General features: G+C 39.3%; 1 protein-coding gene across 3 annotated transcripts in view; it reads right to left on the bottom strand.

The window, feature by feature from the left end:
• The window catches only part of ODAD2 (outer dynein arm docking complex subunit 2), a 132,141-nt gene that overhangs the window by 71,110 nt on the left and 35,834 nt on the right, over positions 1-25,197 (bottom strand). For all 3 annotated transcript variants that reach the window (XM_029077607.2, XM_029077609.2, XM_029077608.2), the window contains exons 11-13: positions 3,796-3,942; positions 3,361-3,570; positions 2,614-2,850 (exon numbers count right to left, since the gene is read on the bottom strand). In XM_029077607.2, the coding sequence (XP_028933440.1) occupies positions 2,614-2,850; positions 3,361-3,570; positions 3,796-3,942 (594 nt within the window). The remainder of the gene's footprint in view (positions 1-2,613; positions 2,851-3,360; positions 3,571-3,795; positions 3,943-25,197) is intronic.

Genomic DNA, 25,197 nt, shown 5'->3' with positions numbered 1-25,197 from the left:
GAGAAGGTGGGGAAGAAGGACTTGAGCTCTGGAAGAGCCTGTGCTTCTGGGACTCTTTCAAGTAGTAGGACTGGGATTTGTAATTTCAAATTACAATGATAGTACTCACTCCTGAAAGCTTCCGGCCAGCAATATTCCCTCTGAGCTGCCTCTGAGCTGAGGTGCCATTCCAGGATTTCTGAAGCATGGCACCTGAAATCTTTTTGTGCAACTATGCAACCTTGTGCACCTTAGAGGCAACACTGGTTATTTTAACTTCTTCCAAGGAAAAACGCTTATTTTATACTTAACAGTCACAGGGATGTTAACTTTCTGGTACAGGATTTCACGACACCTGTAGGATCCCAGGATCTTTTATCTGGTCTCAGGTCATCCTACTGACCTAGGAAAATGTGAGCTACCAGTAAAGCACACACCAGAACTGCCTCCAGTCATACTGCCCTAAACAAAGAGTAAGACTATTGAAACGAGTCAATCAGAGAGGAAAGTAGGGCCTATAAAGGAACTCCAGTCTTGCTCCCTTTTCTGGAATGAGTTCTCTCTTCTGGACCCACTAAATAACATATGCTGGGCTGTTATGATTCCTTTTGGCAGGTGTTGTACTAATATTTAGCCAAACCGTGTCATGCCCCTGTTCCGGAAATGATCCTAGCAAAATTCCTCCTGCTATTCTATCAGCATGCCGAGGCAGTCTGCCAAGAGACGCGATTACGGCCCTGTTAGGCCTTCAGACAGCTCTCTGCTGGACTGGCCACTGAGTGACCTGGGCTAGCAGCCTCAATCCATTGCCAGCCAGGCAAAGGGCACACGTGCTCCTCTGTATCACCTCCAGCAAATATGAGGATGAGGAGGAAGATACTGTAACACTGAGAGGTGATGGAATCGAAGCAATAGCTCCATCCATTTCTGCCTCTTTTCCCTTTGTACTCTCAAGTCTTTCATTGTTTTCTATTTCAGCAGTTGTTCCTGTGCTCTTTCTCCTTCTGGTACAGACACATGCTCTGTTCCTGCTCCACTTTGCCGGTGGATTTAAATAGCCTTTAAAAACGGCCATGAGGTCTCCCATTCGCATATTTTGGGACAACCTAAAGCCACCAGCAATGTAAAAAAAGCAAGACGGTAACCTGACTCCGACACAATCCATAGCAAGAACTTAGCACAAGCCAAACATGTAGGGCCTGTCTTAGTTTATCAGCAGGCCCTGGTACTAGCTACAGTATGCCAAATTGGAAGTTTTCAGAACCAAAAAAAAGCACTGGGGAACTTGTTTTTGGAGGAAGGAAAGAGCAAAGTAGAAAAAGCAGAAGTAGTGAGGCCTAGTAAAAGGAACACAGGTCTGGAAGTCAAAGGACCTTGATTCTAATCTTGGCTCTGCCACTTTTCTGCTGCGTGTTCTTGGGCAAACCACTAAACTTCTCTGTGCCTCAGTTTACTCATTTATACAATAGGGATTCAGTACCTCTTCTCCCTCCTACTTAAAGTGTGAGTTTCCAACTTGATTATTTTGCATCTTAACCCAGTGCTTAGTAAAGTGCTTGACATATGGCAAGTGCTTAGCAAATATTATGATTATTATTCTCAACAGTGGCCTTCCCTTGGCCCACACTTCAATGCTACATAAATGCTTAACAAAACAAAAGGAAAAAGCTGCAGCACCATGATAATACTAAGGTACCACTCTTGCTTCTGCAGCAGTTTTTGCTTTTGTTACTTTTTCTGTCACTAGCAAAACCAAGCACGAAGAGGACTGCGCTACAAGAATCTTCAGGTGATCCCTAGGACTCCTGAAACTCTTCCACAAGTGGGAGCCAAGGCTTGGAGTTACCTAAGGGTGCCTGCAGTGCACATCTCCCATTAGTTTAGAGACAGAGTAGTTAATTAATTTACTTCTCAGTGGGTCCCTGTCACTTTGGACAGGGCCAGAGGACCTTGTTCTTTGAGGGGGTCCCCATTTACAGTTCTTATTCATTAAGGTTGCCAGCAGGCAGAGTGGCAGAAATGAAGTTGCCATTGATAGTGCATAAAGCATTCTTTAGCATTTTGTCTCCCAGGTTGGACTTGGATCAACTTTCTTGATCAAGATTTAACCTGGGACAACCCTAATTTTTGCTAATTTCATATTTTCAATTTGGCAAGGACCTAGTTAATGTCTCAAGTTCTGCTTTCTGTCATTTCAATAGAGTATCTGGTAGAATTCCATTATGCACGATGTTCTATTTTTATTTCATGTACTTTTGGTACAAGCTCTCAGGATTTGGGGATTGTAAAGAAAAATTACAAAATCAAAAATTGTGAGTCTATAGTTTCACATTCTCTTAAAAAATCATAACTTTCTTGCTGAAAATTTGAAGCAGAATTTGCGTTTTGAGGCTTAGAAAATAACAGACCTCCACCAAAAATATGGTCTTTAAATCCAAATATTCTTCTAATTCACTGGTGGAGGCTACAGCACCCTTTCAGAGACCACCTGATTAGAAGAATAGTATTTCAATTATATAGATCCTGCCCAGCAATCCTATATCAACAAAGCAATCCAGAGCACTCATTTCTATTTAAAAAAGTATAGAAAGAACTCAGTGAAATGGAGGCAAGGACAAACTGATTACTGTTTACCTCTGATGCACATTCTTGAAATGTCCCCACCACTGGAATTAGCATGTTTACATACGAAGACTTCAATAATTGTGCTAGCAGAGGAATTCCCCCGGCCTTCCGAATGGCTTCTTTATTGCTGTTGCTTTTACTACAGCTCCACAGGGCCAAAGCCCCACACCGTGCCACTTCAATATCTTTTGTTTGATTCTGAGTTGAGCGAGATGGTCCCACAGAGGCACAGTCCAAGAGCTCAACCTGAAAGAACACATCAGGGAAATCTTTTAAATGAATCAAAGGTAAATGATCTCATGTAAGAGTAGGAGTTTTTAAAAATGCTTCTACAAGACTCTCAAAACATCCTTTTATGCAGAGTGCCCATTTCAATAGAACTTTTTTTCTCAGAAGATCCAACACAACACACATCTGATGTATTTCTGAGCATCAGAATGAATGCTTAATGGCAATGAATGCTTTAAGAAAATGAATAATAAAACAGTTCTTAATTATTTTAGTAAATTCCTCAAGTGATTTAGCCAAGAGGCCCATGCCAAAATGTCCAAATATTGTAAGTTTTCAAAACATTTTGGGCAAGGTCAGCCAACTATAGAAACTAATTCCTTGATGTACATTAGGGAGTTCCAAAGATGCACTAACTCATTTAGGACTAAAAGGTATTATTAAAAAGGAGAGCATTAAAATAATTAAATGCTCTTTACACACTTAAGTAGAATTTAGCCCATTGATAAGAACATTTAAACTACTTACGAGTTTTTTGATACCTCCATCCTGTCTCACTATCCATCGTGCTCGCTTAAACTTGGCAACGTTTGCAATTGTTTCAGCTGCCAAGCATTTCAGATCTTTATCTGGTGAATCCAGTATTTTTACCATAATTTGTAAGCCTCCAAAGTCAGTAATAGCACGTCTGATCTGAGAATTTTGACTTATTTCCTTCAGGATTTTTAACGAACCAATCTGAAAGGAGAAAAATGTTACACACTAAAACTAAAGAGTTCATACATATAATACATTTTAAATTGACTACATAGGCTAGGAAAATATTTTTAACTCTTTTCTTTAGACATCATTATTCTCTTGTTTTTTGCTGAAAGGATAAAGACATATTTAGTACAGATGCATTTTTAAAAATAGATTTTTACAAGCCAAAGATCAATTGATTTTACATAGAAAGCTACCCACCTTACATTTGACTTCTTCAGTATCAAGCAAATTGATGAGAACTTCAAGGCCCCCCACATCTCGGATAGCCAACTGACAGGTCTCTTGTGCCAAGTTGAAGTCTCTCATTGAACACAATGCAATTACTGTAGCTGTCTGATTACCTCCCTAAAATACATAATAATACACAGCTGCAGGATAAGTAAGACCATATTTTTATAGACACTTTTTTGGAATGAGGTGAAGCCAACCCATGGACTAGGCAATTTCCTGCCCTATCGCTAACATATTAAAATGTGGAAATTCACTGGATGGATTATGTCTGTTTTCTTGCCAGAATTAAGAACAGCAGATTTGGTGAGAAAGCTATGCATAACTTTACAAATGGGGAAGAACAGCATGCTCCTTCTTACACCTCATTCTGAATTGAAGGGAAAAGGGAAGGGGAAGCAGCTTCTGCTTCTGAAGGGGAAGCAGCAAGACTTTATGGATAGAGCAGGAGCTTGAGAGTCAGAAGGACCTGGGTTCTAATCTTGGCTCTGCCACTGGTCTGCTGAGTGACCTTGGACAAGTCACTTCTCTCTGCCTCAGTTACCACATCTGTAAAATGGGGAAGTGTTTAATACCATTCAAAAAAAAATTGGGAAGTTGGGGCAATTTGATGGGATTGGACCTCATGCCAGAGCCATGCTCCTGCCATCTCCCTGGAAGGGGTTGAGGAGACACATGGAGGCTGGTGTCATTATATCTTGAAGAACCTAGCGATTCATTAGAAGAAAATGGAATGTGTTTGTCATTTTCAGTACAGGGCCATCAGTAGGAAAATCAACGTCAAGGAATAGCTTACCATTAGACTTTGGAACAGTTCGATTTTTTTAAAGCTGTTGTAAGGAAAAAATAGGCTTCACTTAACTGAATAGTGCAGCAAAAAAATGTAATTACTTCTACATTTAGGTAAGTACATTATTTAGAGTTCTCTTTTTAAAATATTAGACATCTTCACTTCCCTAGAAAAGCAGATGACTGTGGAATAATGAGAATACCTTCCTCATCAAAAAAAAACCCAGAGGCTTTCCTTGATTCTGGAATAAAATCAAAGCTCCTGACCATAGAATTCAAGGCTCTCCATGAGCTAGCTTAATAGGTTAACATCCTTAGCTGGGGAAGAACAACCCATATAAGATGACAAAAGTCAAATATTTAAGAGTGTGAACAAGTGGATAATACAGTAAGCGCAATGGATGAATAAATGATAAACACATTAGTACAAAAGGTAATAGTGAGTTCTAAAATGACAAAAGTGTGTGGGGAGTGGTTAATCATGGAATATGTCCTGGAGGCAGTGGGCTTTTTACAGGGCTTTGAAGGAGGAGATGGATGTGGTTTGACAAGGAAGGACTGGGTGAAAGCAGAATGTGACTACCAACTCCATTTTACTGTAATCTCCAAAATGCTGAGTACAGTGCTCTGCAAACAGTGAGCACTCAAATACCATTGATGAGGAGGCACTTTTTTTAAAAAATGGTATTTTTTATATGCTTACTAGTCTGCCTGGCACTGTACTAAGCCCTGGGACAGATAAAAAATAATCAGGTGGACACAGTCCCTGTCCCATACAGGGCTCACAGTTTTAATCCCCATTGTACAGATGAGGTAATTGAGGCACAGAAAAGATGACTTGCCCAAAGTCCCATAGCAGATTAGTGGTGGAGCTGGAATTAGAACCCAGGTCCTCTGATTCCCAGGTCAATGCTCCTTCCTCTAGGCCATGCTGCTTCTCAATTGTTTTCCATTTTTTATTTGCTATTTAATAATTTACATTTCCAATATCCCTTACAATTACTGCTTAGTTTTTGAATAGCTTTGAAATTTGAATATCAGAGAAAATTAAAAGATTTGGCCAAGTTCATTCAGTGAGACAGTGACATGCCAGGAATTCACTCTGTTGTGCCCCTTATTACAAGATTCCTCCCTCTGTGTTAAGTACACTCAGTAGTCCTATGTCTTGAAATCACCTAAACAGAATCTGGTCCCCCAAATTTACGTGGTTCGCTAGGACACAGCCCAGATAAGCAGATTGAAATAAAATATCTTGAAATGATTAATGGCCTATTCCAAGTGCTTAATACAGTGCTCTGCACATAGTAAGCCCTCAGTAAATACTATTGAATGAATGAATGAAAAGGAAATACTTTCACCAAAATTCACTCATACTTTTATGAAGGAATAAAGTTATGTTTGAAGGAGGTGTTCAAAGGCAGTCAATACTGTACAAAATAACAGTAACAGTATTCCAAGGAAATCCACCTTTTAAATGGAAAAATCTCCCCAAAACATAATTTTACTTGGATCTAGCATTCAATAATATTTTCTATGGTCTTTATCTGCTATATACAATGGTCATCAAATGATACTAAAGAAAACCCTAACATTTAAAAACTCCCTCATCTACTGAATAAAGAATATGAAAATTACAAATGAACTTTTTCTTCCTTTTCTAAATGCATATGCAACTTAATACATATTTTAAAGTAAAACCAAAAAAATTGTTTTTCATATGTTCTGAAACATTAGTTTTATACCATATGCCTTACGACTGCCACAACAAATATTTCTCTTCCTAGCAGTTACTATTAGAGCAAATCCTACAGCAAAGATTATAACAAATATGGAAATAGTTAGCTCCCCATTAAATTCACACAAAATCGACATCATGTTGTTAGGCTCTTTGAAATCTGATATTTTGGATGCAAAATATGTTCTATTGGCATTTGAACAATCACATTTTATGGCTTAAATTAAACTCAGATTTGGTTTAAAAATGTCTAACCCATCTTACATAATGGTTTTGTATAAATCTCCACAAATTAGATGAAAATAAAATATGAATTCTCAAGCAGGATGTGTGGCATGGTAATAGGCAAAGCAGTTTCTGACAAATTTGAATGGAGTAACATGAATTCTCAAACAGGACCTGTGCCACGATAATAGATAAAGCAGTTCCTAGCAAGTATGAATGTTAATAGAGTTCAGGAAAAAGGCACATGCCACACAGCTGAGAAATACAGAAACTGGATGAGTGGTCCAACAAAGTTTAGCTCTTTTAGTTCACATGAAAAATTTACCTCAAATAAGGCTCCCATTTGAATCCTCTTTGCGGGGTTTAGAAGAAAACTATACCTTAAAATATACTTAGATTCAGAATCTCCAAGTGACCCCCCCAAGTGAAAGGAATTAAGACCCCATTTCAATCAGAAGGCATCTATTAATTACTGATTAATAATGATGTCCTTAAAAGGTTAGCTTTCTAATAATAGAAAATCAAAAATACTTTAAATTAAGAAAGGGCTTCAAAGTTGAATAAAAGTGATACCCAATCTGGTTTCAAGAAATAATTTCACATGCAATAACTGAACGTAAGGGAATGATGGAACCAGGGTCATTTCAAGATGGCATGGGCATCTTTGGTGTCCTCTTTTCCATCAATCCATCAATGGTATTTATTGAGCACTTACCTGTGCAGAGCACTGTTCTAGGCGCTTGGGAAGGGACAATGCCATAGAGATGCTAATCAATCAAATTTATCATTTACATGAAGACATAGCAGAGGACATAACATATCTCAGAAGTAACTTTTTTTAATATTAGTGTTGCCACTAATGCTTAATTTTTATTTTAAATTTTAGATCCAGCCTACATTTCAGTTTATAAGATGAGGTCAAACTGAATCCTGTTAGAAACGAGTTATGGGCAAGTTCAACTCAGTTATGGAATAATTCTCTGCCATATTTCCTGAATCATCCAGAGCTCTTGGGTCATAACCTGGCAGTACGTAAAACATCCAGACTAAAACCAGGGCCAGTGGAAAAATCACAGGAATGTTAAAAATCACCATTTCCCTGATGTGCACACTGCTCTACAATTATCTAGCATGTGGGAAATTGCTGTCATTTAAAGGCACATTAACCCTTTTTATCATAGAAAGTCCAAGTTTGTCCTAGTGGTAGCAATAAGATACGTGCTAGTAAATGCATTCAGGATTGTTAATAGATCTTCAGAGATTCTTAAAATAGTATGGGGAGGAAAAGAAACCATATTATTTTACATCTACAAAGAGCTTCTCCTGAGTGTTTGGTATTCATTTCTTTAAGTTCAATGGCATATTTCTAATCTTTCCCCAAGAGTTGAAAAACTTGAAAGCCAGAAGTCAAAAGTATATAGAGTTTATAAACTTGTATGATTTCTAAGATTCAGTCATCACCTACATCAATTCTTGAATAACTGACTCTGGGGCTTATGATGATGCTCAGTGTCTGTTGATACAAAAAGCTTTCTGGAGAATGTGAAATAACTAACATCAGCATTCAGGTTATCTTTTGAATCCTCCAGCATGACAAGAATAAATTGAATAGGTGTCTACTAGCAGCGTGGCTCAGTGGAAAGAGTGCGGACTTAGGAGTCAGAGGTCATGAGTTCTAAACCTGGCTCCGCCACCTGTCAGCTGTGTGACTTTGGGCAAGTCACTTAACTTCTCGGTGCCTCGGTTACCTCATCTGTAAAATGGGGGTGAAGACTGTGAGCCCCACGTGGGACAACTTGATTACCCTGTATCTACCCCAGCGCTTAGAACAGTGCTCAGCACATAGTAAGCACTTAACAAATACCAGCATTATCATTATTATTACCCTGTTTTACCCTGTTGACAGTGGGGAATTGATCAGGCAGGGGATCCCTAATTCTGGAGTAATCAAACAATACTGAATAATTTCTCAAGGTAGCCAAGTTTACTTAATATTTTCCAGATTTTGGATCTACTGAGGCTATGTAGAGGCCAAGTGCAAGTCCCTGAACCTTTCCTCAAATGTTATCTCATAGGTTATAAAGATCATGTTCACTCACCTGTACTGTGGTCTGATTACGCACGATGCTTCTTGGGGCATAGGGTTAAAATGTATTGGCTTGATTAGCCAATCTAAATTATTTCCAGCCAATGATACCACAATAATTTCCCCAGCTGAATTTTTCACTTTTTTTTTTTTTGAATGGTACTTGTTAAGCACCTACTATGTGCACCCAGGTCCTTTTGACTCCCGGGCCCATGATCTATCCACTAGGCTACACTCCTTCAACATATGTTTGGTAAAAATCTGGCCTACACGTTTAAACAGTATATCTCTTACTTGCCAGCCTCAGAAGGCATGCCATCAGGTCCATGCTATTTTTGCTATTTTTCATGATTTCACCATAGGGATGATTTCCTAAATAGTTGGTACAAGTGTCCTGTCGTCGCATACTGGGTAATTTTCTACGCTTTGAAAGGTGTAATCTTTAATGATACAAGGTGAGTTGAAGAATATTTAATTAAAATGGTGTTGCTATCCCTGAAGGATATCCTCTGAGTCAGTGTAAAGGCTGGAGTCATCTTTACTCTTCAGGAAGTGAAGGAAGTCTGACAAAAATAACCAACAGTAGAAAATGCCAGCCCCAGAAGCATGAATCAGGCTATTGCCCACCTGAAATAGGTAGTCTGGAACTATCTTCTTGTCTAATCCATACAATACTGTGTGAACACAGTACTTATGATCCTGTATAACCCAAATGCTCAGTTATGCATGAGGAAGTAAGAGTCTCTCTTGGCATTCTTGCCCTCCAATCTCTGGTTCTTTTGTGGCTTTCTGCCATTCTCCACCACAAATTTGTTTTCCATTTTTCTAGTCTTGAATATGTTTCCATTTTCTACTCTATTCTATTTCCTTGTCTCTTTTCTCCACAGTGTGACCAAGGATGTGCCAACACAGTGACTTACAATTTCAGTTTAAGTAAACCCTTAAAAGGTAACTTGTGGATACATCTGAATGACCTCTAAATAGATTCTGAGGGCAAAAAACCCCTCTAAGTTAGCATTTGGCATTAAGAAAACAGCTTCTTGTGGGAGAAAAGGTTCCATAAATCATCAACTGTTTCTGAAAAACTGGCATCATGTTTGGAGTAAAAAATAAAGAGGCAGTATAACATTAAGGAAAGCTAGTTTTTCCACATTTCAGGATTTACTTCTACTCTTTTGTCACTGACCATGCTCCCAAAAGAACCATAAATCTTTTGAAATGAAGGGAGGGAGCCAAAATATTTAGCATCCATAGCCACAAATGTTTGCCAACTGGTTTTCTCTGAATACCAGTTATGTCGAAGGATTTTCTAATGTTAGTCTTGTTTTTTCTTAATTCTCTAACTATCCATTTGAAGTGTTAACACTCGTTCTCAGTTATATAACCCTATAAATTATCTAGCAGAACCGAATTCTTGTCTCCAGCTATTTGAGGGATAGCCAGTTTTTATTTAGAACTATTATCCTTCTGTAGAAATACAATATAAAGATATTTTCTCACTGAAAGTTTTCAATGATAAGCAGTCTCACTTCATCAATTTAAAATTCCCTAGTCAACCCCTGCTGCTCTTCTTTCTCCTTTTCAAATATGTCCAGGGCACATCAGTCTTGGAAGCAATTTCTAAAAATATTGCAAGTTTCAGTTTTGGATTTCCTTCCTACACTAGCAGGTATTTTTTCATTGGCAATGAACAAACAGGCTTGGGGGCAAGTAATGCCTGGATGAGCTTCAAGCATTCTTTCTTTTTATCCAATTTTTACTCAACACAAAAAAATAACTTAAGGATACTTTTATCAATTTTGTTGAAAATGAAGGGAATTTAAAGATACAAAAAGGAAATAAAATATGCTCTTTGATATTTGATATATTTGACAGGAGAATTCCATATTCTCCCCCCTCTAGACTGTAAGCCCAGTGAGGGCAGGGAACATGACTCCTAACACTGTTACAGTGTAGTCTCCCAAGTGTTTAATGCAGTGCTCTGCACATAGTAAGTAAGAGCTCAATAAATATGACTTATTGCTACCTTCACATAAAAAAATACTGTCACCTGAAGAATAGGTAGGATTCCATCTGCTGTGTGTATCTGAAATGGGCTTTTGAACTGGAAGGTTTCAGATAGCTGGATTTAGATGTGGATCCTGTGAACTGTGACAGTACCTAAAGTGGGTATGAATTTTGGATGCCATTTGGTACCTTACAGCTTGTCACTTGATATTTACTGTCAAAAGCAAAAATAATCAAATTAAGGCAACTGGTAAAGAAATGGCCTAAGAAATACCAAAGGCCCGAAAGTCTTTGTTATTCTCTTTCCATTGTCTGAAATAAAGGAGCCACATATGAGACCTGGTGAGGTGATCCAAACATTAACCAGACATTCCAGCTGGTTCTGAATGTTCTCAGGCATGTGTTTTTGAGAGCAACATGCTACTTGGAGCAAAACAGTTTTCTGTAAAATGTACTGCTGCCAATGTCTGCTTAGTAATGGTGATAGAAATGCTTGTTGCCGGGACTGGAAGCTGGGTTAGAAATAATTACCCACTTTCCCTCGGCTCAAAAAGTGTAGTGTTAATACAGATATGCAACTGTTGGCTAAAAATCTGTAGCAAACTGTACTACTTTACTGTCTGCTTTCTGAGAATTTATTTTGCACTTATGACTCAGCCACCATAAACCTGAGGCTTTATAGTAAAGAAGATTTTTCTGTTTGAAACTGAAAACCACAGTTTCATTTCCTAGGCTTTAGGAAGCATATATACTGTAAAATAGGTCCACAGAAGGTCATACATTACCTCTACCTACCCTTTTTTCTTAAAAAAGAAACAACAACAAACTGATACAAAGGAACCTCTTCTGACCTCATAAACTCCTTAAAGACAAGTACACATACAGATTCGGAATACAACTAAAACTTATAATGTAAACATTCGATAAATACCACTTACTGATGGATTTGATACCACCAAAAAAAAAAAAACTGGCCAAAGTTTCACAGCAGTAACAGCTGAAAACAAACAACTGGGTCCTTTTGCAGGTGGAAGGGATTTTTTTTGGCCTCTCTCCTTTCTTTTGCCTTCCTGTTTGATTATTCACTAAAAACAGATCAATGATGTTTCTGAAAATAGGACAACTTGTATTACATCCGCAAAAGAAAAAAATATGGAAAAATCAACTTTCGTTCACCACCTTACAAGGTGAAGCTCTGGTCAGACCAAGATTGAAGCATCTGATATCTGGCCAGACCAAAAGTGAGCCTGAATTCACTTCTGGAGAAATGCTACTTTGTGTGTAATGAGCTGCTAGATGGGGTAGCTCAAGCACAACCACTCAGATGTAGCTGCATTCCCAGGAAGTGAGGACTTGGCATATTGGGTTCATCACAAGCTCATATCTAGTTCAACAGCAACCCAGCCTTTATGCTTTGCCACCCACCCAAAATGGAGGGCAGCTCTATAAGAAGTTGAGGAGGCCATGTGAAACTGAGTATTAGAAAAGTGGGAAGATAGGCAAAATACTCACAGGTTCCAAACTCTGTTTTCAAAACAACTAGTTTTAAAAGTATACCTGAAAATGAAAATTATTATTACAATAGATACTTTTCACTCCAGCCTTGAGATCTACAATCCACAACCAGTCCACCAGGGCCCTAACACCATCACTAGGTAAACAGAATTTGACCAGGAGTCTAAAGAAAAAATGAAATGCAAGAACAGTATTCACTAAGTCAAAAGACTGTAAGAGTGTAAACAAAAATTTCAATTGTATTTTGACCAGTCACTTGGGATAATTTGGTCATATAAATTACAAGATACGACATCACTCTAAAGGATTCTATCCATCACTTCCCACTTGGAAGTGGATGCCTGGATCCAAACTTGGATTGCACAAGCTATTGTTCTCAGAATCCATGGAAAGTTCACATTCCTTGATTACATGTATTATTTTTGGGAACATAAAAGATGCTAGAGTTGCTAAAATGTAGTTACCACTTCATAAAAGTTAGATCATTTATTCTTTTGATGGATGCTTATGAATTTTTGCCAGCCTGATATCCCAATGACAATCTCTGCTCAAATTAATTTGTAAAAACATTTTGAGTCTTCAGTAAACTATTGTTAGCACTTTGTGTGCAACCATATTCAAAGTAAATTATCTCCGGCATTCTCAATCTAAATATTCTTTTTACAATTATAAAATTGATTTTCAGGTTTTTTTAGATCTTTCCAAGGGAAATGAAAGAACTAGTACATGAGAAATACAAATCTGAATTCACCAGTAAAAAATTGAAGTCACAGATAATACAGTGCCTATTAGAAAACAAGACACTATTTCTTAAGAGTTTACAAAGAGCTGAGCATTTAATTAGAATTTGTTTACATTTTTATGTAAAACTGAAATAATGTGTTATCAATTACTTCCTTAGGTAATAAAAAATTTACAATTAAGGATTTCAAATAATTTCATGGGCCTCAGTTCCCTCATCTGTAAAATGGGGATTAAGACTGTGAGCCCCAAGTGGGACAGAGACTGTTCAATGTCATTAGCTTGTATCTACCCCAGCTCTTAGAATAGTGCTTGGCACACAGTAAGCGCTTAAGTACCAGAATTATTGTAATTCAGTAGGTGGAGAAATTGAGAGCTGGAAATTTTTATGCTCTGGATCACATTTTTCCTCTGCTAGCAAAATAATAATAATAATTGTGGTATTTGTTAAGCACTTACTGTATGCCAGGCACTGTACTAAGCACTGGGGTGGATACAAGCAAATTAGGCTGGACACAGTCCCTGTCCCACATGGGACTCCCAGTCTCAACCCCCATTTTACAGATGAGGTAACTGAGGCACAGAGAAGTGAAGTGACTTGCCCAAGATCACAGAGTAGACAAGTGGTGGAGCTGAGACTAGAACCCACAACCTTGTGACTCCCGGGCCTGTGTTCTATCCACTCCACCTTGCAAAATGTAAAAGTGATTATATAAGTTAATTCTAATTTCAAAATCATTATTCAAGAATGGCCTTTTTTACAAAAAATCACAGCTTATTCAGATTTTAGGTGAGCATCTAAAAAGGGGGTATACTCAATATGCATTCCAAATAATCCCATAACTCAAAGGCACACATTTCCTAAACTGAATAATTGGTTATTGAAAGCATGAATGCAAAAAAAAAAATAAGCACTGCCTTAATGAGCTGGAATTTTCTCTTACAGTTTGAACATACAGCTTGATTTTTCCAATAGGTAGTAAAAGTGCTCAATAACCTTCCCTTTCTTTTTCTTCCTCAGGAAGTGTTAAAAAAAAACCAACATGAAATCTATAACCCACATCAATGCAGCAACACATATGCAATAAATTAAAGAATGTTTCTTATAAAAAAAAGAAGTGCTATACTTCAGCATCAGTTAAACAGCAGGGGTTTTTATATGATCTGAGGATTACAAGTCTGAATTTGTGCAAGAAAGCAGTGAACATGGTATTTAAACTTAAAAGATTATTTAATAAATAAAAACTCTATAATTCTTTTCCCCAAGAAACACACATTTGATATAAGCTGATATTTTAAAAATAAATACTGAAATATTGTTCAAAAAAATTCCTTTGTATTTTGTCCCTGGCTCAATATTGAAAACTAAAATCAACAGGCAGCAAGATAATGGAGCAAAACGTGCACATACTGTTTTTCCTACATTACTTTTCAATGGTGTAGAAGAGCAATCTAGATAGAACCCTGGCCTGGAGTCGGGAGGCCTGGATTCTATTCCTGGCTTTATAGTTGACTTGTTTGTGTGGCCTTGGGCAAGACAGGCAACCTATTTGTTTTTTCAAAATGCAATGAGAATAACACCATCAGTGATTTACTATCTCTTGGAGGTAGTGAGAATTAGTTAACATTTACAAAGTGCATCTAATTCTTTAGATAAAAGTATCATGTAAATTTAAAATGAAATGAAATGAAATCTGTTAAACTAATTTTAGCTTTTATCAAATCAAGACAGATCAATTAAGATCCCAGCACCCCACACACATACCTGATTTTTAACAAAAGTTTTAAAGCTTCAATGATTACCAAGATTACCAAACCAAGATTACCTTTCCCTAAGAGGAAATCCAAAACAGCATCAGGGAGTGAGCACTGAAAGCTGCCTTAGAACTTTTAAAACACTCATCCTACTATGGTTTTTATTTATTTTACTGCAAAGCTTTGATCACTGCACCTTTATGCCCTTGTGACACTGAGGACCAATTAAATTCACATCTGAAGACTTGAAATTTGATTGACGGATTATTATATAAAAAATTTGGCTTTTTAAAATCTCCAGTACAGACACAGACTAGATGGGACATGAGAGCTTTCTATTGCAGGCAAGTTTCAAGCCAGAATAGTTATTAACAGACTCCTGAAAACCAGTCAGCAGTGCCCTACCTGAATCCCCACGTGGCTTCAAGCCAAAACCCTACACAGCAAATATGATCTTTGCAGCATGACAGACACAGGAAGTCTTCTACATTTAGGCCTCCATCCAAACTGTTATCATACTGATCCAAGTCCTTATCCTTTCCCACTCTTACTGCATCAACCTCCTTGCTGACCTCCCTGCCTCCCATTTCTCCTCACTCCCGTCTCTACTTAATAATAATTATGGTATTTGTTAAGCACTTACTTTGTGCCAAGGACTGTTACTTCACTCTGCTGGCTGGAACATCTTTCTAAATAAGCATTCAGTCCACATTTCCCCACTCTTTAAGAACCTCCATGGTTGTCTATTTCCCTCCACAAACAGAAACTCCTTACCATTCCACTTGAAAGCCCTCAATCAGCTTGCACCCTCCCTATCTTACTTCTCTGATTTCCTACTACAATCCAGAAAGCATGTTCATTTCATTCCTCTCAGCCTAACCTACTCATTGTACCCCGAACTCGTCTATCTCACTGCCAACTCCTCACCCACAATCTGCCTTTGTCCTGGAACCCCCGCTTCCTTCAAATCCTGCAGACCATCACTCTCCCAACTTTAAAACCTTATTAAAATCACACCTCTTCCAATAGGCCTTTCCCAACTAAGCCCTCATTTCCCTTACTCCCTCTTCCCTTCTGCATCACCCTGGCACTTGATATGCACCCTTTATTCACCCCACCCTTAGTCCCACAGCAGTTATGTACAAAGCCATAATTTATTTTAATGTCTGTCTACTCCTCTATACTGTAAGCTCCTTGTGGGCAGGGTACATGTTTACCAACTATGTTATATTTTTCTCTCCCAAGAACTTAGTACACAGTAAGAGAGCTCAACAAGTCCTATTGACTGATTATCAGTAGCATGAATCTTATCCACTCTTCAGCTCCCTCTTCACTTATGCATTAATTGATGTTTACCTTCAGCTTTTGTGTGTCTATGTAAATTTCATTGATGGTGCACTTAAGTACTCACAATCAACAATATTTCTTGAGTAATATGGTACGCAAAACTCTGTAATAAATGTTTAGGAGAGTACACTGGAATTAGTACACATGATTCTTAGAGTAAAGATAGGAGGATGTACATAATGTATACAATGAAGAGTAGCACACAAGTACATATCTTGTATATTACTATTCATAGTAATTATTGTTAGTAAGTAATTGTTAAGTGCTCACTATGTGCCAGGCACTGTTCTAAGCGCTGGGGTAGATACAAGATAATTGGGTTGGACACAGTCCCTGTCCCACACAAAGTTCACAGTCTAAACCCCCATTTTACAGATGAGGGAACTGAGGCACAGAGAAGTTAAGTGACTTGCCCAAGGTCACCCAGCAGACAAGCGGCAAAGCTGGGATTAGAACCCAAGCTCTTCTGACTCACATGCCCAAGCTCTGTCCACTAAGTCACTCTTGCTTCTATTGTTTCCTCCCATGTGTAATTTACTTTAGTGTCCATCTCCCCCATTAGTATAAATTTCTTGAGGACAGGGAGCACGTCTATTCACTCTTATGGAGTAGATAAGATATATGTAACTTTCCATAGCACTTCAGTGCATATCTTATACAGTCTATTTCTTCCTTCTATCTGTAAGTTATTTTAATTTCTGCATTTCCCACTAGATTGTAAGCTCCATGAGGTAACTAACTAGGAGGGCTGGGTGACAAACTGAAGGCTGGAGGGGGTGGGGGGTAGAAGGTGGAAGGGGAGCTGGCAGCATGCCTGGATAAGGGGCGTGGAATTGGGTGAGTGCCCAGTAGTCTGTGGAAGGAGAGCCAGGACTAAGTTTGGGATGAGGCCAAAAGAAAGCCCAAGGCAGCCTGGCTGGGGCATGTAATGGGGCTGAGTTTGCATTATGCTTAGATATCACAGTGACTGGAAATCCCACAGTGGTCAAACTAATAGGCTTTGCTCATGTTCAGCCAAAACTTGGTTGAAAGTTTTAAACCAATTAGTCTGTATCCTCAGGGAAAGTTATTCTAAAATGTTGTGGTCAAATCTACTTCTTGAAGTGTTACTTACGATACCCTCTCTGAATCTCTTTCTTCTCTTCAACCTTTTCCTAACCACCACCCCTGTTTGTCCCTATCTTTCAATCAAAAGATGGTATTCATTGAGGTCTTTGTGCAGAGCATAGTACTGAGCACATGGGAGAGTACAATACCATTAGCTGGTAGATATGATTTGACATCATTTTCAACCTCATTCTCTCCCTTTCTTTCTTCCTCACTCCCATGTTGATACACATAACTTTATCTTATATTGGATGTGAATAGTTATAGCAAATACATTAGAAAAGTACAAAAGATACATTTTCCCTGGAACAGTTTGCATTTGTGAGGGAAAAGAGGCAAAAATGATCCTTAAGTGGTAAATTAAAATAAAGGAGTTTTAATAAGGAGTTAGTGTGACTTAGTGGAAATAGCACAGGCCTGGGAGTCAGGAGGCCCAGGTTCTAGCCCTAGGCCTACTCTGTTGTCTGAGACCTTGGACAAGGCGATTAACCTCTTTAGGCCCCAGTTTCCCCCTCTGGAAATGGGAATGCACCGTTTGTTCTCTTTACCATGTAGATTGTGAGCCCCACGTGAGATAGGGACTGCATATCATCTCATAACCTGTCTATATCCCAGCACTTTGCTCATGCAAAATAAAAAACATTTTTAAATCCTCTTTCTTTTAAACTCTGGTACACTAGTTATCTACCTAGGTAAGTGCTTATCTGGAAATACCGGCAATTCTACAAATGTAACCCTTGCATTCTGCGAAAATAAATGCAATATTCAAAGTTTATGAATAAGTGATAGGGCTTTTTTCCCTATTTTTGAGTGGTGCAGAAATGGCATGCTTGTCAAAGTGTTTTAGAGGTGACAGGTACAAAAGAATGAAAATATAATTCATCATAAGATGATCGATATTTTCACAGAACAAGCTGCCAATTGAGATTCAAAGTGTAATTGGAATACTGATATTCTTCCTCCTCTCTCTGCCTCTTGTGGTGCCCGGAGCCCTCTCTTATGGTCCTCTCCTTCTACTCCTACCAAAATCATAACAAAAACCTGCATATTAAACAAATTTGCCAGAAAACTTTCATTTTCCAACAACATTTTAAAAAGTGATATTAAATTTTAATACTGATTTTTTTTCCTGCAAGACATCTGTCTTTTTTCAGAATTGCATAGTAGCTTAAAGGAATTCTACCAAAGGTAAAACTATGCTTCTGACTGGGGTAACTATTTGAATGACATTTGGTGCAGGATAGCATATTCAGCACTTTAAACAACCATTTTGATAATTGCTCTGGATGCTTACCTAACCTCTGTGTTAAGATGCAGCAAGCAGTGGACTGCTTTTGCTTACTACAATCCAAACTTGACAATTTGGCAAAATGGCAGGAAAACAATACAGAGGGTTTATCCAACTTATCCTCAACTCCTCACTTTCAACTCTCATAGCCAAGCTACTGCCTAATCCTGCTGGTTCTTCTCCTGGGTCTGCCCTTTCCTCTCTACTCAAATTCTGTCTTCCTTATCCTAAAAAAACAACTCTCCTTTGACCCCCACCGTTTCCTCCAGTTATCACCTACCTCCATTCTACCATTCCTCTCCAAATTTCTTGAGTCCACTGCATACACCTGTTGACTCCACTTCCTTTCCTCCAATTCTCCCCTTGCCCCTCCTCCAATCCAGTTTTTGTCCCTTTCACTGAACAAAAACTACCCTCAAAGGTCACCAATGACCTTTGTCAAACCCAATGGCCTCTACTCCATTCTAATCCTCTACCTCTCAGCCTCCTTCAACACTGGATCACCCCCTTCTCCTGGAAACATTATCTAATCTTGGCATGTCACACAGTACTCTCCTAGTTCTCCTCCTCTTTCTCTGGCTGCTCGTTTTCATTCTCTTTAGCAGGTTCCTCCTCTGCTTCCCACGCTCTAATTGTGGAGGTCCCTCAAGGCTCAGTTCTGGGTTCCCCTTCTGTTCCCCATCTTCACCCACTTCCTTGGAAACTCATTCACTCCCATGGCCCTAACTCCCATCTCTGTGTGTATGATTTCCAAATCTACTTATCCAGCCCTGATCTTTCTCTGTCGCTTTGTATTTCTTCCTGCCTTTAGGACACCTCTATTTGGATGTTCCATCAACACCACAAATTTAACATATCCAAAACAGAACCCCTGATCTTCCCACCCAAACCCTGGCCTCTTCCTAACTTTTCCGTCACTACAGACAGCACCATCGTTCTCCTTGTCTCACAAGCCCACAGCCTTGGCATTATCCTCAACATCTCTCTCAATCCACATATTCAATCTGCCACCAAATCTGGTCAATTCACAACATTGCTAAAATCTGACCTTTCCTCTGCATCCAAAGTGCTGCTCCACTGATCCAAGCACTTATACTATCCTGTCTGAATTACTGCATCAACCTCCTCACTGGCCTCCTTGCAGTCTTTCTCTCCCCACTCCAGGCCTTACTTTGCTTTTTTTCTTCGCAAAAAAAATCCCAAACAAAAAATCCAAAAATACACACAAAAATTCAGTCCATGTTTCCCCTCTCCTCAAGAACACTCAGTGGTTGACCCACCATACCAAAAAGAAAAGTTTTATAATTGGCTTTTCTTTACTACTCTATTTGTAAATAGTCTTATATCTAGTCTTCCCCATTAGAATGTGAACTCCTGGTGGATAAGAACACCATGTCACCTCTCTGTTTTAGCATTTCCCAAGTTCCTGGTACAACACATAGCACCAAGTGAAGGCTATATAATATTAATACTACTACTACTACTATGTCAAAAACTGTGCTTAGCGCTGGGGTGGATACAAGACAGTAAGATTGGACATGCAGCCTCACAATCCAAAAGGTAGAAAGGACAGGGACCTTATTCCTATTTTACAGATGAGGAAAGAAATACAAAACTCTTTAGTGACTTACCCAAAGTCACACAACAAGTAAGCAGCAGAGCTGAGGCAAAGATCATCATTTTCCTGACTCCCAAGTTCCATGTGCTGTCCCCTACACCATGCTGCTTTGCAGCAACATAGCATTAGATTCCAGGTTCAACTAAATGTCCAAAAAACTGCAATACTGTCCAACTTTTTTTTGACTGTGAGACTGGATTCCATACAGGCACCATATCTGACTCCTTGAGTAGTTCCATTAGTTTTACCTATGAGCTACATTTAACATCAAATGGCTAGTCACAGCTATAAACAATGAAGTCTCTCTCTTCTTAATGAGGCTAATCTTTTACTTTTCACAGCTGTGTTAGGTGGGACATGTGAGAAGAGCAGAATTCCCAAACAGCTGCCCTAGGGTGGGCTAAAACTGAGAAAACAAAAAACAAAGTCAGAGAAAAAATTTTAAGGATACAGTCAAAACAACATCTGAGATAATGTTGCACTTGAGTTGAAAACTGGGAGTTCATTTGCTGCAGTTAGATCAGCATAATACACTGTCAACAAGAAACAAGTAGCAGCTCTCTAAGAATTGAGAGACAAAAGTGAAAACAGCACTAGGCAGTACAAACATCAAATAAGACGGCATAATTAGGATCGGTCTTTGTGTGTGGAAAATGAGGCCAGAATTGTTGGTTCCACATTGGCCCGTTCAATTCACTGATCGATGAATTTCACCGTCAGTGGCAGCTTCTTCAAGCATGAAGGAAAACAGCTGGTAAAGTACAGCTGTGATATACTGGTACACTTACTTCTAAAATCCAAAGTTCCTGGGGGCTGGACACACAAAGCTTTCAAATTAGGTCTAGACTGGATTGGGCCTCAAAATACAGCAGAGAATGAGCTCTTCCAGGCATGTCTGTGAAAGCCACCCTGCCTAGCATTTACACTTGTAAACAGTAAATCTGTGTGTGTACAAATGTGCACACACATACAGGTTTACCATTCTTAAAAATGTATTAGAGAAAAGCATGAATCTCTTGAGTTCCTTGGCTAGATAAAACAACAAACTTCTAAATTATCAAACGAAAAAGAGATTCTGTTGGATCATACCAGAACAGCTGAGGAAATTGTTTATTGATGAACTGCTGCTTTAACTCCACATGGGCTTAATTAATAATTCTAGTGCAAATACTGCACTTTTGGCCAGACTGAATACATTTCTTGGCATTCTCACTGTTCCCCTAAGCAAATATTCATGACATATTCATCATAAAAGAAAGCACATCTACAAATGGTTACACACTTTCGACTTGTATAAATGTTTTACATAGCGGAACAAGAGAAAATTTAAAGGCAGATTGTGTTATACAAAATTTAATATCTGCCAATTGTGAATAATAAAGGTGAACCGAAATGCCTTTAAAATTATACATCTGTTTTGAGGTTGCAATTTATAGAGTAAAATACAAATGTAGACTTAAACATTAAACTTACAAATAAACATATTAAAAGTTGTCTGTCGAGTTTTCTGGTCTGGATTGAGAAACTCCCTCGAGAGTTGATGACCTCACTACTACCTAAACAGTTCAGGGAGCTATAGCATTTTATTTACCCAAACCAATGATCTCAGAACTTGGCAAATAGGCAAAGGAAAATTGGTGTTTCTATATACGGTTTAGAAATACATTGTACTTTCAAGCCCTATATGTATATTCTTTTAATGATCTGAATTCCAGAACTGGATTTTCTTAGTTTTAGAAAAAGAATTTCATTTCTTTAGTGAACCTAAGAAAACTTGTAGGTACACATAGTAATGCAACCCTCCCGGAGAGATGTCAAATAGTTTTGATGTCCCAGTAGAGACCTTCTTTGATATTACGGTACTTCTTAAATCTTAAACATTAAAAAAAATTCCCTCCTTAACCTGATAAGGAAATTCAAACCAAATTGAAACTTCTCTTCTTGCAGGATTCTCTTGGAGTCTTGACTACAAACACCAAGATGTGAATTTTCATATTCTAAGATTAATCTGTCTCTTTCTGCTATTTACCCACTCCTAACCTCTCATCACTCCCCCCATAAAAATTGGTTGGAATAGTATTTAGGCAAAAATCACCTTTGGAGAAAGACCTCTGCTTCTACATGCTCTTTTTCCTTCTTCTTTCCTGTTAATGTGGCACCCACAAGGTGCACTCGCCCCAACAGCAATTTTAGGGTACCTATAGAAGCCTGGTGTTGGCCTACGAGATGCTGGGCCATGAAGAATAAGGAAAGATACACAAAACACTTAATAATAATAATAATGATGATGGTATTTGTTAAGCACTTACTATGTGCCAAGCACTGTTCTAAGCGCTGGGGTAGAAGCAAGGTAATCAGGTTGTCCCACGTGGGTAACTGAGGCACAGAGAAGTTAAGTGACTTGCCCCAAGTCACACAGCTGATTAGAGGCGGGGTCAGGATTAGAACCCATGACCCCTGACTCCCAAACCCGTGCTCTTGCCACTAGGCCATGCTGCCTCTCACTTAAGAGGTCCAAAGTCACACAGCAGGAAAGTAGCAGAGCTGAGATAAAGAACTTCGTTTTCCTGACTCCCAAGTCCTATGCTCTTTCCACTAAACCATGCTGTCTCAGAACAATAAGGCATTAGATTGTAGATCCAACTAAATATCTAAAAAGCAGTAATACCGGCATTAGAATTTAGGTCCTCTGACTCCCAGGCCTATGTCCTCTCCAGATTTGGGGATCATGAACATAGAGATGGTAGCTGAAGCCATGGGAATGGATGAGTTCCCCCTCGGGGTGAGTGAAAATTGAGGAGAAGGAGACCCAAGATGGAGCCTTAAATGGTACCCACATTTAGGAAAAGGGAGGCAGAGAAAGAGCCTGGGAAAGGGAAATGAGAAGTAGCATGGCTTAGTGAAAAAAGCATGGACTTGGGAGTCAGAGGTTGTGGGTTCGAATCCCATCTCTGCCACTTGTCAGCTGTGTGACTTTGGGCAGGTCACTTAACTTCTCTGTCCCTCAATTACCTCATCTATGAAATAAGGACTTAGGACTTTGAGCCCCACGTGGGACAATCTGATAAACCTGTATCTACCCCACAGCTTAGAACAATGCTTGGCACAAAGTAAGTGCTAAAATACCATTATTATTATTATTAATAAGAAGGTTCAGCCATTTGGAATTATTAGCGGGAGCAGACTTGGTGCCATTGTTAATATTGTTATGTGTTCACTCTCTTCTGGGTACAAAATTCCTAGTTTCCCACTCTTTCTGGGGATACCTATATCCCTAACCACCAGGCAAACCAAAGACTTCATCTTGAAACTTTAGATAGTTCAGGCTCCCTATCACAAGCTTCTTGAGACTCAGTTGGAGCAGCAAAGCTATGTCTTTAGTCAAGGGAAACTTCGGGTAGCCATTCTTGTGTCCCTTATCAGCCTGCTCCCTGGGCAGCTGCCCCATTCGCCCTGTCATAGAGAAGCCTACTGTCAACTCACAGCCTGCTTTTCACCCAGTCGCTGACATTGGCCCAGAACCAATTACAAAGGACTGAGGAAAGAAAACACAATGGGAGAAAGAAATCCATCTTTCCCATTGGAGGAGCCTTCAGACATCAGCTCACAGCCTGCTGTTCATTCAGCCTCTGACATCGGCCCAGAACCAATTACTTTAGCTTGGGAAATACACACTGGGTGAAAGAAATCCACCTCCCCGGCCAGAGGAGCCTTCAGATGTCAGTTCAGAGCCTGCTGTTCACTCAGCTTCTAACGCTGGCCTGGAACTAATTACATCAACCTGGGAAATTCACACCGGGAGAAAGAAATCCTCCTTTACTACCATAGGAACCCTCAGAAGACAGCTCACAGCCTGCTGTTCATTCAGCCTCTGACATCGGCCTGGAACTAATTACGTCGATCTGGGAAACCTACTTTTACCACCATAGGAGCCCTCAGACATCAGCTCACAGCCTGCTGTTCACTCTGGCTCTGACGTCACACCAGAAACAATTACAGGTATATGTCTGCAACCTTTAGAACACTGGGAGGCTGTCCTCTCTCAAGATCGAAGACTGGAAGCTGTAGTCACTCGAGACCAAGGACTTCCCATATCCTTGCCTCCCCCACCTTTTGCTTACCTCATCCCTGCCCCAAACCACGGATCCCCAGCATCGAGCCCCCTCAGCTCTCATTCTCATCCAGCCCAACTCCACCCCTCGCACCACCCACCTCCAGTCACTTATCCTACAACCTTGCCTATATGTGGCCTGTGGAACTTATGCTCCAACATGGGCAAACTCCCCTCTGTTTTTGACCTGGACCTGACAGTCACTCCTCCTCACTGACTATATTAATACCTGGCTCTCATCTAACAACTTCATCTCCCCACCATTCTTTCCCGAGGAAAACGAACCTTTTTTCTGCTACTCAAGGGGAAATGGGGAGGGGATGGTCTGCTCCTCATCCACAATGTCTTTCATCCCATTCCTACCTCCTCCATCCCTCACACTCTCTTCATTTGAAATCCACATTCTCTACTGCCCTTCACTTCCCCTAACTACTGCTCATATCCTAGCAGTCTATAATTTTCTAATTATCACCAATTACCCTTTAGATGTCAATCCCCCCATGGATGTCAAAGGGAAGAGGACTGATCCCCAGAGGGCCACCCCTAGATTTACCCATTTAAATCAATAGCTACAATAACTAGCCAACAGACAAAATTTTAAAGAAAACCTCTCATGTGTTAGAAAAAAAGTTAATGGAAGAAAATAAAATGGACGCCAAATCTCTAATGAAAATGCAGAGATAAGGGAGTCTAAATTCCAGAGTTAAGACCCTGCCCACCTGGCATACTTGCCCCTGGCCCTGCACATGTGCTCTCTGCCCAGGCAATTCTTTTTAGAATTTTGCTGTTCAAGAGAGAAAGGACCTTTCCCCTCACTACTCAGGCTCCTTTCTTTGGGCTTGCATGGAACACCAGATTTTAAGTTTATGCCACTTTAGAATGATACTGGATGACTGTCCATTGAAATAAACATGATGACACTATTCAAGAAAAACTATCGATTTTAAAAGAATGGTCCTGAGACCCTACAAGGAAGTGTATAAAAGGAATTAAGATATTGGTCTGAACACATGATTTATCCTCATTATTTGAACCCCAAAAGTGAAGT

The sequence above is a fragment of the Ornithorhynchus anatinus genome, chromosome 13, assembly GCF_004115215.2.
Source record: "Ornithorhynchus anatinus isolate Pmale09 chromosome 13, mOrnAna1.pri.v4, whole genome shotgun sequence".
Lineage (NCBI taxonomy): Eukaryota > Metazoa > Chordata > Mammalia > Monotremata > Ornithorhynchidae > Ornithorhynchus > Ornithorhynchus anatinus.
Note: the sequence above shows the minus strand (reverse complement) of the source record. Positions and strands in the feature narration are given on the sequence as shown.